Source organism: Octopus bimaculoides, chromosome 3, assembly GCF_046866305.1.
Source record: "Octopus bimaculoides isolate indiv1 chromosome 3, ASM4686630v1, whole genome shotgun sequence".
Classification (NCBI taxonomy): Eukaryota; Metazoa; Mollusca; class Cephalopoda; order Octopoda; family Octopodidae; genus Octopus; species Octopus bimaculoides.
In genome coordinates this window covers 97,877,236-97,893,748 of record NC_142930.1, presented here as the reverse complement: position 1 = coordinate 97,893,748, position 16,513 = coordinate 97,877,236, and the positions used below count along the sequence as shown (strand labels likewise).

Genomic DNA, 16,513 nt, shown 5'->3' with positions numbered 1-16,513 from the left:
TTTCTTACTTCAGTAAATTCATATTATACCTTTTACATACATTTCTAAATGAAAAATTATTAAAAAAATGTTTTTATCATTCAGAGAAAAATTCCACAGACAACTAGTAACTGCGAGTCAAGTATAAACAATTCTTATTTCTCATTTCAATTTTAGATTTAAATTTCCTGTAGATACTCAGTCACTAAACTATAGAATGATGTGATTAATCCAATATGATAACATGAAAGCTACCGGCTGTTTTTCTTCTACTGTTCATATAATACGAACGATTAACAGTAAGACATTCCTCTAATGTCTGGGACTTCAGACATTTCCATTCTTTTGTATTCATTTCCAATTTTTGTCTTTCACGTTTTCAATCAATCAATCTTGGAGTTCTCTCGATGCCTAGAAATTATTTACTTGCGAGCGATCTCTTCTTCCTGTTCGTGTATATCTCTTACAATGGTCAGCATGCTAGAACGAGTGATTGATAGTTGTTGTTGTTGTTGTTGTTTTTGTTGTTGCTGTTGTTGTTATTGGTGCTGCTGTTGGTGTTGTCAACGATGATGAAGCTGGAGATCGTGATGGTGAAGGTGCTGCTGGTGGAATATATCTAGGAATTACCGTTTACAACTGAATTCAGTTTTCATAAGTTTTTGCCATTTCAAATGAGCGTAACGGAAAATATCGCATGGCTTCTCCTTTTTAACACCAAAACACATGTACTACTAATTGTTATTATTGCCTTTCAACTTCATACCGACTCTAACACAATAGATGTATAATCAAATACTTTCTATCCATAACCATCTCTCTTTTGGTAGTACATCGTGCAATCTGTCCTTTTGGTTTATTTGAGGTTTATTAGACTGCTACGCATAGTCTTAGTTTGTATTTTAATGAAACAGGTGTTTTAGAAACGTTAATCAGGTTTGCTTTCAACGTACTACACAGAACATTTTTAAACGTATAATTAAATGAACACAAAGCATTTATTAAAAGATATATTTCTACGTGATTTCCTCGAACGTTGTCGTTGAGGTTTTGCTGGACATAGCGTCAATCCTGATTGAAGAGACTATGACTAATGTGTTATAGCTAGAACTTGCAAGTTTTCCTTTATTTATCGGAGAGTGCATTGAACAGTTTTTGATTCCTTACATTCGAGAATAATTTTTGATCAGAGGGGTATACGGCTGCCATTCTAAGAACAATATATATTCTTTTTCTTGAAAAATAATCGAGTTAAGAATGCAGAAGAAGCTTCTTTGCACACATTCCATATTGAATTCGGTTTACAAACTCATCAGTCATGTCTACATCAAGCTTTTTATGCTCTACCGTTTTACCATTTCCTCGAAATTTTTAAACATTTGGTTAAAACTGTTCGCCTGGCGGGTCATTTTTAAATAGAGGTGAAAGTTGCTCGCTTTTGTTCGCAACATATATAAAATCAAGCGATATTCAGTCGCTGATCCAGCAACGAGCAAAGATGATAGTTCTCTAATCTGTGTAAGAGATAAACGCAGTAACTGTACTCGCAAGTAAAGTTTGTCGCCACTTCAACATGGCTGCTCCGTTCAAAGGGACCATACTACGAATATACCCCTGGTATATATGTAAATATGTATGTATGTAGGTAAGTATGTATGTATAGACATATGTATATGCATGTTGTGTATGTGTGTGTACGCGTGTGTGTGTGTGTTTGTGTGTGTGTGCGTGTGTGTGGCTGTGTGGTAAGTAGCTTGATTCCCAACCACGTGGTTCTGAGTTCAGTTCTACTACGATGGACCTTGGGCAAGTGTCTTCGGGTTGACCAAATCCTTGTAATTTGGCAGACGTAACCTGATTGAAACCTGTCGTTTACACACACACATATATATATATATATATATATATATATATATATATATATATATATATATATATATATATATATATATATATATATATATATATGTATTTATGTGTGTGTCTCTGTGTCTGTCTCCACTCACCGCTTGAAAACCGGTGCTGGTGTGTTTACGTTCCCGATGGAATTAGTTCCAGGCATAAGAAATAAGTCCTGAGGTTGATTTATTCAGTTAAAACCATTCAAGGCAGTGCTCCAGCATGGCCGCAATCAAATGACAGAAACAAGTAAAAGAATCAACGAATATTCATATAGGTATATATATATACATACATGCATATATGTATTTACGCATGCATGTGTGTGTGTGTGTGTATACTTTTCTACAAGGCTTGAAATTTTGGGGGAAGGGGCCAGTCGATTAAATCGACCCCAGTACGCAACTAGTAGATAAGGATGAAAGGCAAACTCGACCTCGGTGAAATTTGAATTCAGAGCGTAAAGACAGGAAATACCACTAAGCATTTCGCAGAGCGTGCTAACGATTCTGCGAGCTCGCCGCCTTTATATTTATAGATAGATAGATAGATAGATAGATAGATAGATAGATAGATAGATAGATAGATAGATAGATAGATACAGCAATCCCTCGCCATAATACGGTTCACCTATCGCGGCTCATTTATAGCGGTTTTTTATTTAAGCTTACGTAGATTTCCTTTGTTTTGGTGACGTCGATTCCTCTGTTTTGCATTTTAATAGACTAAATATATACAAATTATTAAAAATATTTTTTTTAAAATACATACAGTACAGTACTGTTACTACTTCGCGGATTTTCACCTATCCCGGGTTTTTTTAGAACGTAACACCCGCAATAGTCGATCACGAAACGATCGCACGATATCTCAGACCTTATATAATAATCCTAGTTATACTTTATGGATTTATTTATTAATACAATATTATTTATATTATGGACGTATCTCTACTGTGATTTTTATGATGCAATTTTTCCTGCTTTTACTTTCTAATATATAATCGCTCTAATTGAATCTCTAACTACCTTTAACTATCTCAAATAATCCAGTACATTTTATTCTCAAAGGATATTTTTGATTAACTATGTATATGTGTATGTGTGTGTGTGTGTGTGTGTGTGTGTGTGTGTGTGTGAGTGTGTATACATTATTATTATTATATATGTATTTATATATATATATATATATATATATATATATATGTATATATATATATATATATATATATATATATATATATATATATGTATGTATGTATATACCGGAGTAAGCACATAAAATGTGCAGCAAGGTGGAAAAAAGAGTACTCAAATACCAGAGGTAGAGTAATATGCTTTATTTAAAAGCAGCAGAAGTATAACAAAAGACTGTTACTCGGAGTTTCACATTCCCGTTCATCGGACTATCCGATGAACGGGAACATGTAACTCCGAGTAACAGACTTTTGTTATATTTCTGCTGCTTTTAAATAAAGTATTTATATATATATATATATATGTATATATATATATATATATATATATATATATATATATATATATATATATATATATATATATATATATATATATATAAATGTATATATACATATATATAGAGAGTATGTGTATGGATGTACGCCAAATACAATGAATGAATGGGTGGAAGCCATGCATTAATATGAATAGATTGTAGATAGTATTATTAGAAATGTTGTTCATACACTTGTTAGTACATTATTTGTTTGTAATATAATTATTTAATTATTTTATATATTCATTTGAAAATCAGTATTTTCCTCCGTGTATGTCATTTATTTGAAGCTCTCGCGCTGTTCCATACAAATCCGGCTGGGCACAATTAATTCTGAATTTAACATAACTAGGCAGAGCATATTTATATATGTTTTTGATCTCATTCATTTTCTATCGTTTTATATTATTCTTTTATCTTTCATGCCTGCTAATTAATTCTCTACTTTGGTGTTACTAATCAAATTCAGATATCATTATAGAACGAAGAGACAGATTCGTTTTCTTCCAAAGAAATATCTGACATGTATACGCGATCGCAAACAATAAGTCGCATCAACACATATAAATGAACACAAAAACGTTCACAAACATATATAAACATAACAAAAATTAATCTATGTATGTATGTATGTGTAGTATGTATGTATAAATGTGTGTGCATGCAGGTGTGTGCGTGTGTGACCGTAGATATCAACATACATGCATTTACCAGATATTCAAAGAAATATTTAATATATGAAAATAAATATGATATACATAAGTATGTGTGTGTGTATATTTGTGTGTGTGTGTGTGTGTGTGTGTGTGTGTGTGTGTGTGGGTGTGTGTGTGTGTGTGTGGGTGTGTGTGTGTGTGTGTACGTCACACCCACATATTCATATACCAATATATATACGCGCTAATGTGTGGTGTGAGTATATGTTCTTGCAGATGTCATCGTGTGTACGTTTATACGTACATATATGTATGCATACACATACACACACTCACTCGCACACTCAGATATATATATATATATATATATATAGATATATATATATATATATATATATATATATATATATATATATATATATATATATATATATATATATATATATATACATGCAGTATATTCTCCGTGTATTCCCACGCAGGAAAAAATATAGGAAAGTTGGTTTGTGGTGGGGGTCAAAAATGCTCCTGAATCCTAAAACGTGTGGTCGCTTTTAAATTTTTTAAATGCAAAACAGGTTTTGATAATATTTTGTTTTACAGTATTAAATGAAAAGGAAAATGTTTGGGAGAGATTGGCGATAGAATGGAAAATTCGGAAAAGCATACTTAAAAGATGAATTGTACATACAAATTTCAATTTTCAATACGTTTCGCAAAGACAGATAGCAATATATGTTCAAATGTTCGATGAATTTCATTACAGTCATATATGATTAAATGTACAGTAACATTGGATTATGTTAATAATTAATACAATGAAATTTTAAAAGAGTAAGAAAAATTGAAAACCAAATAGAAAATTCAAGGTAACTATACGTTATCCCACTAAGCACCCCAACAATAGACTCCCTGTACTTGATACTGAACTTTGGTTAGAAACTGTATACAATAGAGTGCAGCTCCTCCACTCCTATTACATGAAACCCATAACTTCGAAATATCTCGTTCACAAGAACTCAGCTTTGTCACACAACATGAAAATTAACATACTGATAGCAGACTTAGGATAATGAACAATGTGTCCACACTATGCGAACCCTATGAAATGAAAACACATTATACAAAACTTCATGCACCGCATTTTTTTTTTTTTTTGTGATTACCACATTCTTTTTTTTTTATGATTACCATACAAAAACTAGAACGTGCCGAAACCTATTTGGTAATTTAATAAATCTGTCACAAAATATAAACGGAAACATACTTTAAGATTCAGGGGCATGTTCAACGGTCAATACTTACTACCATATGTATATGTGTGTGTGCGTGTGTGTGTGTAGCGTTATCATTATCCAGATCAATTGTATGATCATCTTAATCATTTTTATTATAACAATAATAAGGATTTTAAAATTTGGCACAGGGCAAGCAATTTCAGGGGAGAAGATAAGTTAATTACATCGACTCCAGTGTTCAACTGGTACTTATTTTAAAAACCCCGAAAGAGTGAAAAGCAACAACGACCTCCAGGGTATTTGAACGCAAAACCTAAAACTGAAAGAAATGCAGCTAAGTATTTTCTCCGGCGTGCAAACGATTCTGCATTCCTTTCTTGAGACATCTTGATCTTGTGCGACAAACATATCTATTTACAAACAAGTTCCTCTGTTGTAGTCTTTGATCACAATATCTGTTTGATTGGAGTCAATTTTTCTGTTTGTATTGGGAATTTCCAAACGATGGTGATGCCTTCACTATTTGCTCCATCCTCTGGATGATTTCTTCACCACTTATCATGGGATTTAGTTTTGTAGTATTTCCAGTGGATGCACTGCCCTAGTCTGTCATGTCTTATGAGGAACTCCTTTTCAGCGAGTACTGGGCAGCCAGAAACAACATGATCAATTGTCTCAGTGAATTTTCCACAAATTCTGCACGAGGGCTCACATCCATCTTTATGGACTTTTGCATGGTAGTTTCTGGTAGGTAAGCTCTGATATTGCGCTGCAATAATAAAACCTTGTTTCCCCTTTCAGGCCTGTCCCTGTCAGTATTTGAGTGTCTTTGGTCATTTTTATTGTTAACTTGTCGGCCAAGGGACTTTTTAAATTTCTGACTAAGCTTCATTACTGAAGCTTGCTTAGAATCGTAATGCTTCAGTGCAGTTCGTAACAGCACATCACTTGTATTAATGTACATTTCAGGGCCTATTATTGCTGCTTTGAAGGATTGTTCGAGCTGTATCAGGCCTCTTCCACTTATTTTTCTTGGGAGAGAAATCCTGTATTCATCTGATTTTGGATGGTGCATTCGATACCTTGTAAAGGTTTTACGGATCTCTCCATCCATATTCAGCATGTCAGTGAGATTCCATTTAATGATACCAAAGCTATACGTGATTACTGACATGGTCAAAGAATTGATTGCATCAATTCTGTTAGCAACATTTAATTCTGAATTTAAGATCATTGCTCTTCTTCTTCTTCTTCTTCTTCTTCTTCTTCTTCTTATTATTATTATTATTATTATTATTATTATTATTATTATTATTATTATTGTTATTATTATTAGTATTATTATTATTATTATTATTAGTAGTAGTAGTAGTAGTAGTAGTAGTAGTAGTAGTAGTGTTGGTAGTAGTGGTAGTAGTAGTAGTAGTAGTAGTAGTGGTAGTAGTAGTAGTGGTAGTAGTAGTTATATTTCAAATCTCACAGATAGCTTTGACTATCAACCGACTGGTGCCAGCAACGAACCGCAGTCGAGGATAAAGTTTTAACATCGCCACTCAAAATTATTGGCATCGTTCATCAATTAGAAGCGATTATTATCTGTCTTTCATCTTATCGGGATCTATAAATTAAGTACCAGTCAAACACTGGGGTTGAGGTAATCGCATAGCCCCCTCCCCCACAATTTCAGACCTTGTGCTTGTAGTAGAAAGGATTATTATTATTATTATTATTATTATTATTATTATTATTATATAACTGTTTAATGTTTGGTTGATTGAGGCAAATTTCTACCGCATCACCAGCTACACCTTCGTGCTGCTGGAGTACGTATAGCATTGTGTGTTCTCTTCTGTTGTGTTGTGCAAACTCTTCGTGGTACTGTATTTTGTTAGTTTTTTTTAATCTAGAGGTGTGATGCAGTCTTATGTTTTTATATTGAGGTGTGTTGCAGTCTTATTGCTTGTATCGTGTGTTGAGTGTATAATGTTTTGTGTCTTCGGCTTGCTGGTGGAAGTATTATTTCAGTGGGTAAATGCTCTATAGAGTGTCTTGTATCTGTCGATTGCTTTGTTTATTTTGTATTATTCGATTGATAGTGTCTTACGTAGGATGTGGGCTGTTCCTAGCAGTGCTATTCTTTAGACAGTGTGTAGTGTTGAGGATCCAGGTATAGCTTCTACGTTTTTGTTATTGTCATTATTATTATTACTATTATTATTATTATTATTGTTCAGTAGTTTTATTTTTATAACGTGCTTTCACTTCACTACCGAGCGCAGCTCTGTGTGCCTTGGGTATGTGCTGTGGTTTGCTGTGGTGCTCTTATGTATTATTATTATTATTATTATTATTATTATTATTATTATTATTATTATTATTATTATTATTATTGAACAGGTTCTAACGCTGGAGATGTACTGCGGTGTCAGCTGTTCACTACCAGTGAACTAAGATAACACATCTTATTTTTCGAGCACCTTCCGGAGTATTCGAGCGGTTCCATGCAGTACTGTTTTCTGCAAGTGCTCCACCCTTATTGCAGCCCCTGTTTGTTGTTGTTGATGTTATTATTATTATTATTATTATTATTATTATTATTATTATTATTGAGACGGTTATCTGGCAGGATCGTTAGCACGCCGGGCAGTATACTTAGCGACATTTCGTCCATCTTTAGGTTCAGATTGCGTCTAGATCGACTTTGTCTTTCATCCTTTGGAATCGATAAAATAAGTACCAGTTGAACGATGGGGTCGATGAAATAGATTTGCATCCTCTTCGAACTAGCTGGCCTTATGCCACAATTTGAAACTATTATTATTATTGTTGTTGTTGTTGTTGTTTTTGTTAAGGATAATAGCCACATCTTATTTCGGGTCCTTTTTTTGTAAGAAGGCGTTCAATTTATTTAATGATATAATTTTTAGAATCAGTATTTTGTTTGCTTATTGGTAGATATACTTTGTGTTTTGTTTGTGTTGCATGCCTGTATGTAAATCCTTAAAGAATATGCTCACAAAATTAGAATCAGACTCTTAAAAGTGGTTCTTTTCATATATTTAAATCATTTGAATCATAAAATTACCTTCCTAGCATAGCAAACTAATGCACTGCTTTAACTTTAAAGAAGAATGAAACAACAAAATGTTTCTACATCGTGATTCATATTTACATTCAAGTTTACAGAACTTATATCAAGTCTGTGTGGCAAATTTGGCCTTCTAGTCGAATACTCCGTGCAAGCAGTTACAATTTCGCTATAGCGAAGCTTATGAAATTTTTTTTAAATCTCTTTCATTGGGACCGATGCCTAATACCTGAATTAAAACTATTTTCAATAAATTTAGCATTAATTTGAAAGTTTCTTCTGATAAAAGAATGCACAGGAATAATATTAACGCAACTTACAATGTCATTTGCAGCTGTCGGTGATGCATTTGAATTGCATCATATACATAATCCCATTAGGCTGGACGTCATATAGCATACATAATATAAAGTGTATTAATAGATACGACTAAATATCCTGTTTTGTCATAGCCATTGAATAAAGAATATGCTTCGCAGCATTGTTTTCAAAAGCATAGAACTCTTAAATCTTAATCAAAGCTATTTTCGCTGTATCAACACATGAGAAACTAACAGAGTTTCAATTTGTAATTACGCAAGAAACTTATATCATATAACAACTAACATAGATTGAACTGTGAATATGAACACAACTTTGTTTTTATAATAATATTGTAAATACAGTATCACTGGAAATGTTAGCTATTAAAAGGAAGGTTGGACATGCTTGACAACATAGTCCATGCTATCCCTAAAAGCACAGGATGTTATTGTTGGTATGCCTGTTATACGTCTGAAGCCACGTTTTTGCCAGTTTTTTTATCCAACGCTGACACCAGTTCTTGTCCTTCAAGGCGAAGAATTTCTTTACAGAAGTTTCCACCCTTGGTTGATGAAGTGTCGCGAGCGCAAAAAGTGAGCCATGGGTTAGAACAAGTAATAATCGAAAGTATATTTGCCGGTTATGGAATCAGTTCGATTCTCTCAAATTCCTGGAGGTTATTCTGGGTCTTTCGAGCGGTATGAGGTCTTGCGTTGTCTTTTTGTAGAAGAGCTCGGTTTCTGTTAATCAACGGCAAGCATTTTAGTTGCGTAATGGCAATCATCCGCTCCAGTTGTTCGGAGTACAATCCTAATATGCATAAGCAGTGATTGGAGAGGGACCAACTTCAGGAACCTGTCACCAAACATGGGCGTTTCAAACACAAGGTGTGAGGGGATAATTCACTCTGAGTTCATTCCGACCGATCGAACCACCAGAGCCAACCTATACTCCTTAAAGTTGTTGTTGTTGTTGTTATTAAGGATGCCTGGCATTGATTACCAGAAAACGAGCTCTTCTGCAGTAAGACAATACTTGTACCACTCGAAAGACCGGAATAAACTCCAGGAACTTGAGCGAATCGAACTGATGTCGCAACAAGCATACAGCCCGGAACTATTCCCTTTGGATTATTACTTGTCCTCAGTTATGCTTCAACCGCTGCGCTCGCATGGCTTCAATAAAGAGGTGGTGGAAGCTTCGGGACAAGAGCTGGTATCAGTGCTGGATCAAAGAACTCACAGAAAGGTTGCTTTAGGGTGTGCAATACGATGGCCTCTATTTTGAATGTTAGGCTGCTTTTGTTGTAACTCGAGGAATAGAGCACATATGCACAATATTGTTTTCCAATTTTATCACAAGACCAGAAATTTCGGAGGAAGAGTAAGTCGATTACATCAACACCAATCCTCAAATGGTATTTATTTTATCGAACCCGAAAGTATGTAATCCAAAGTCAGCATAGGCGAAACTTGAACTCAGAGTATAAAGACAAACGAAATGCTGCTAGATACTTTGCTCGACGTGCTAACGATTCTACCAACTTGCGGCATTATAGCTTATTAATATTAATTACTTATAATCCTGCCGAGGTCGGCTTTACACTTCATCCTTTCAGAGTCGATAAAATAAGCACTACTTGAGCACTGAGATCGATGTAACCTATTTTCCCATCCAAAGATTTTGCAGGTCTTGTGTCAAAATTTTAAATCAACATTAACAAGCAATAAGGTGGCGCGCTATCAGAATCGTTAGCACTCCGTTCTTAACGCACTTCGCCCGTCTTCCAACCGGGATCCATTTTGCCTTTCATTCTTTCGACGTAAATAAATATGAGTCGAACACTGGTGTCGATTTAATCGATTTAGTTCTCCCCCAATTCTGTTGACCTTATGTCTAAATTTGAAACTGCTAATAGTAAGTAATCACTATATGGATGACATTTGACCTCTCAACTATTGTGGTTTGAATGGAATCACGTAAGAACAACTGGGCTATAGCCAAGCAAAAACAATGTGTTCTTTTCGTTCCCGTCACCTGAGAAACAGAACATATAAGATAACATACAACATAACACCTAATCGTATAAAAATTCCATGGTTCAAGGAAAAGAATATGGCTAATGTATGAATTCTAAGCTTTTCACCATTCCCGCGATACATAAACTTTCTTTTGCTCAAGATACCTTGTTTCTTCTCTCAACGCTATTATGATGGCTCGCTCACATTTCAACATCTTAACATAATCCATCTGAATATGGATTGCTTCGTTACCTGCAATAAATGTCATCAAAACACTTAAGTATTTCATTGCTATTAAAATTTTTCCCTGCATGAATACCCTTACCTATATCCAATGCTAAGATTGTGTTAATGCTGTTCTTAGATTATTTGTTATTTGCATGCATATGGAACTCACCAAATGATGTCAACGACTCTGCCTGCATATCTCACGTCCATTGATCTAATTAATTTTACTTGTAACGGTTCTTCTCTTATATCTGTCTTCTTTTTCTTCTTTCTCTTTTTCTTTCTTCTAGACGACTATATCCAATCTGACATTCCACTGCCAACAGACAAGAACGACGAGAATATTCTACCTTTTTTTCCTTCGAGCATTTCAAGTTATGCTTCAAATATTCATATCGATGCAGAAGCTGCCAGCAAAATAGCAGATCTTACTCGAACATTAACTAATAGGTTTGAAGCAGATTTTCGTAGCATGTGTTGGCTGTATATATATATATATATATATATATGTATATATAAATACATATTTTGTATTCTTCAACCATATAAAACATATCATTTCGTATTTTGCTTGTGAAAATAGAGGACAGTTACAAACAAGCAATTAGATGAGGATTGTTAAAAATATTTTCAAGAAGTGAAAATATTAAACATTTCGGATCTTAAAAATATAGATCTTCGAATTAGCAGTTTGTTTTACATTTCAGGTGATAAGTTCCTTTAAACAGTGAAAGTAATGGTTGCTTAGCAGAGGTTTTACTCTGTGTTTAACAGATAAGGTTCAATGTATGGAAATTTAAAAAGTCGTATTTCTCACTGTCCTATTAAAATCATGAAATATAATATACGAATACATACATGCATAGACACACACACACACACACACACACACACACACACACATACATACATACCATTCAACCACGGTAATAGTTGAATATATTCTTAAGTCCACCATTTCGTTAATCGCAGCAGCTTCCAAGCTTCACCACTAATTCAGTTCTCAACTAACTTGCAAACTGTTAACAGTTTTAAAGAGGACATCTCCTCAGCTACACTTTGGCATACATAGTTCAATAGAAAAAAAGTTACATCAAAATATTTGCGACCACAAGGGGTCAGTAAGGCACTTATTCACCTTCAATTAACATAAACTTTTTAAATTTAAAATAAAAGTATACTTTTCTTAGGCTTAAATTATAGGAAAATGTATGAGGAATTGAGAGTCGTTAGTCGCATTGAAGAAAATTAGTAGAAGAAAAGTTATGGGGTGAAATACCCCGAAATTTCGTGTAAGAGAGTGTAAGTAAGTAAGTAAGAGAGGCAGAAATGTTAGCGGGCCGAGCGAAATTCTCAACGGTATTTCGCTTGTGTTTACATTTTGAGTTCAAATTCCGCCGAGGTCGACTTTGCTTTTTATCCATTTCGGATCTATTCAATTTGACGTACAGATTTATTTCATTATTTTTTTAACTAAATACTTTGAAACTTCCAATACTGGTACAATGTGTCACGTACAACAGGGTTTACACTTAACGTTTTTGACAAAATTTTGTATTTTAGAAGTTATTTCGTCACAAGTTACAGAGTGACAATGGACAAATTCGTGTTTGACAAGTGCCAATACACGAAACTCTAAGCTTTTGCCTTACTCTCTAACTTCTGCCAATGATATATATATGTATATTATACATATGTCTGTAAAACATCTCATCACGCAATCAAACCAATGAAAGAGCCTCTACTTAGTCGCTCGACATGCTAAAAATAGCAGCCAATATATCCCCCTACCCAGTATTTTATAAGGTAAAATCCTAAATTATTAATTGACACATTAATTATCTTTTAACAGCAATGCCTAGAAAAATCATGGATTACATGGAAAAATGCTAGCATGAAAAGTCATATACTTAAGATTATAAACCTGGAAAAGTACAGGACAAGTTATTACACCTGTACAAGTATAGGACAAATTATTACTGCAAGTAAAGTAAAGAATAAGAAACATTTTACTTAAAATATTGCAGCTAAAATCAAAATTTGAATATTAAAAATATTTTATTATAATAACACTATATCTATTTAAGTAGAATTTGGCTAATTTACTTACCTTAAATACAGAAAAAAGTGACTAAGTAGACAAATTTACAAATTAGCTGAATAGTTTTGTACAATAAATTCAAAAGATGAGAACTGTAAAGAGTGATAAATTAGAAGAACTGGCATTCTCTGCTACAATATTTTAAGTAAAAAGTTTCTTATTCTTTACTTTACTTGAAGTAATGGTTTGTCCTATATTTTACAGGTGTAATAACTTGCCCTGTACTTTTCCAGGTTTATTATCTTAAGAATATTACTTTCCATGCTCGCATTTTTCCATGTATTATAGCTACTCTACCTCCATACAAAGGTATTGTTCAACAAAGTTTATGTATGCTATAGCTGAACTCAAATCTCTAATTTTCTTTGAAAAACTTCAATATACCCTGTTCTGCTCACTTCATCACAACCGCTTCCATTCATCTTTGTCACCAAATCTTTTTTCCAGAAGACTATACTTCATTGGATAAAACAAGTGGGAACCAGAAGGTGCCGGATCTGAGCTGCACTGTGCCCGGAGGAGAGAATGACAAGCTTACTTTCCCTTTCTCTGCTGGCTTCCCAATGATATCACCAATATGGACCGTTTTCAGATTCTTGTTCGGTTTCTTTCTTGTAATGGGTTTTCTAAGCTCGCTTTCTAAAGTACAGTCACGTTCCGGAGAATCAATTAGAATGTCGCTTTTGTCACCCCCACACTAGTCACCATGATTTGCATCGTTGATCACTGATTCATGATCATCCTAGCTATTGCGGAATAAGTGTAACTTCATTCAATAGACCGGTTTAACATTTCCAGATCATTTCCCTCCTTGTCACCAGATGAGAACGAACATGTATTTTCAATGGCTTCAGAGGCTTCCAGCAAAGAGGAGCAAACGTCCACCATTTTCTTCTTCAAATCGAGTCTCAACTGTCAAGATACACATTGTACTCACACATTCCGATACCCGAGGTATTCCACCACTTGAAAGGCACTGTGACTACAGTCCTTATTGCAGCAAGGTAGCAGTTTGTACCTGATCTGACTGCCTGAATCAATTCGTCCACCCATTGTTGATTAGTATCAGTAGTCGTAGTTGTGCTTCTACTACGTGGTTTGTATCCACAGCTGGTTCTGCCTTCTTTAAACTTCACTCATCTATGCATATTTTTCTTTTCACTGATAACCTTCACAAATTTTTCGTCAAGGAGTCAGTTTCTTCTGCTTGGAACCCATTATTTTGTTTGCATTGCAGTAGAACAAGAAGAATGGTTACTGCAGAAGATGTATTCTATCAATATGTGCAATTTGAAAATGCAATGTCCACTTTTGCATTATTTTTTATATGAGCCAAGTGTCCCAGATAAACCAACTTCGCGGCAGGAGGTGCAGATGAGGGCAGCTGCATCAAACTCTCTCATGCACCAAATGTCAATTCCGGAAAAGCATTCGTGAAATAAAATTATGTAGCAACACCAAATGGTAGTGCCCCAGAATGGCTACAGCTCATGAGTTGAAACTAGATAAAATGAAACAAATGAAAAAATGATCCGTGTGTATATATGTATATGTATACACACACACACACACACACACGTACACACATATCCACACACATACACACACATACAAACAAACACACACGTATTTATATAAACACACAATTATTTCCTAACATTTCAAGGTCAAAGTTTATTCAGCTCCATTCCAGTGTCCATTTATTTATCTATTCATCTATCTATCTATCTATCTATCTATCTATCTATCTATCTATCTATCTATCTGTCTATCTGTCTTCTTGTCAGTCTGTGTATCTCTCTCTCTCTCTCTCTCTCTCTCTCTCTCTCTCTCTCTCTCTGTATATATATATATATATATATATATATATATATACTGAGAGAGAGAGAGGGGGAGGAATGAGAGAGTATTTATTAAGGCTATGAACGCTTGTTTAATGATCTAACGTTAAATACTTAGCATTTCTCTGCTTCATTCTTTGGTTGTAAACAGAAATAGGAAGTCTCAATGAATATGCAAGACTACTATTCTTGTTCTGCATTTACGAATCATTTTATTTCAAGTAGAAAGCCCCTGTCTTTTAATATTAAAAAGGTTTAAATCCTTACTAGTGTTATTTCGGAATCTGATAATAGTCCTCTGTATCTAACATTCATTAAAAATTATATGTTTCTTTGAATGTCATTGAGTATCATTGCATAGTCGACAATTTTAAACCTCCTTAAAGGCAACTACGGCACATAACAATTTTGGTGTGTCCCAGCTATATATAAGAATCGTGCTATCTGAAGCCGTGCTGAGCATAACAGCAGCATGTCTGATAATGAAGGGCTTTTGACATTTTGCAGTGCTGAAGAAAAATCCGTTCATATAAATAGCTGGTACAAAACGAGCACACACGAGCTTTAAATCTGAGGTGACATCATGTGCTAACCCTTTGAGCTAGGACTTTCAACAATAGTTTCAAATGCCTATCATACTAGAAATGTTTATGAGATAATCTTATCTAGTGACTGTAAATTATTAAATAGATCAAAGATTCTGGCTGCAAATTGTAAGATGTTCTTCTTCTATAAACAAATACTCGAAGACGAGAATCTGAAATCCAGTTTTGATCGCGGTACTTTGCTCTAATATTGACATAACATTGTACCTTTACAGTAAGATACAACTTGATTGTTAATAGTCAGAAAGTAAATAGTGACAATCTTTTAACAGTTTAATTTACCTGTACGTTTTATATCTTCTTATTCGAGTACATATACATAAGCTCTGAGCTTAACAGTAGTAACAGTATTGTTTCATGACGTTGATTAAAGGTTAATCATAGAATACACAAACCAACAGTGCTTTTGATGTATTGAAATATACACATAAAGAGGTATTTTTCTTAAAATCTCGATAATGAGTGGGAATTGTTTTGTTTCTGTGCAAAGATAACACTGACAAAGAAACTACGCAGACTGAATGAACACTTATTGAAAAGTTAATTATTATAACGAATGAGTAGTGTCCGCTAGGTAAACAGATGTGTTATGCTGTGGCTTTTTTGTGTTTTTTATTTTTTTTATTTTTTCCACATTAAAAGAATATGGAAGAAAGATTATCGCTGGATAGTCTATTTAGTATCTAACGAACTATGAAAGAGAAAGTAAATGCGAAATAAAACACCGAAATAAAACACCGAAATAAAACACCGTACAATTAAGCTAAACAAAATCTAGTAGTTACTCTAGAATACTGCTTATTAATCAATCATCAATTATATGTAATTTAAAATCACGCATAAAATGTTTTAAAAGTTGAAAAGGAGAAAGAAACTAAACATTTCGTAATATAAAATCAAGGAAAGTAACTGACGAGTAACGAAATTGTGACATTCCACGTGAATTTCTAAAGTCCTTTTTTCCACATAAATATTATATGGTCGAGCGAATAAATCACTGCATTATTAAAGGATAAAGTTCCAATTATGATATAAAATC

At 34.0% G+C, this 16,513-nt stretch overlaps 1 protein-coding gene across 3 annotated transcripts in view; it reads left to right on the top strand.

Moving 5' to 3' along the window:
* LOC106868055 (uncharacterized) overlaps positions 1-16,513 on the top strand; it is a 617,273-nt gene that overhangs the window by 199,328 nt on the left and 401,432 nt on the right. The window contains exon 2 of one of the 3 annotated variants that reach the window (XM_052966215.2): positions 11,218-11,996. The exons of the other annotated variants lie outside the window; for them this stretch is intronic. Coding sequence (XP_052822175.2) covers positions 11,218-11,504 — 287 coding nt within the window. The 3' untranslated portion in view covers positions 11,505-11,996. Of the gene's footprint in view, positions 1-11,217; positions 11,997-16,513 lie in introns of those variants that run through there. 3 annotated transcript variants of the gene reach the window in all.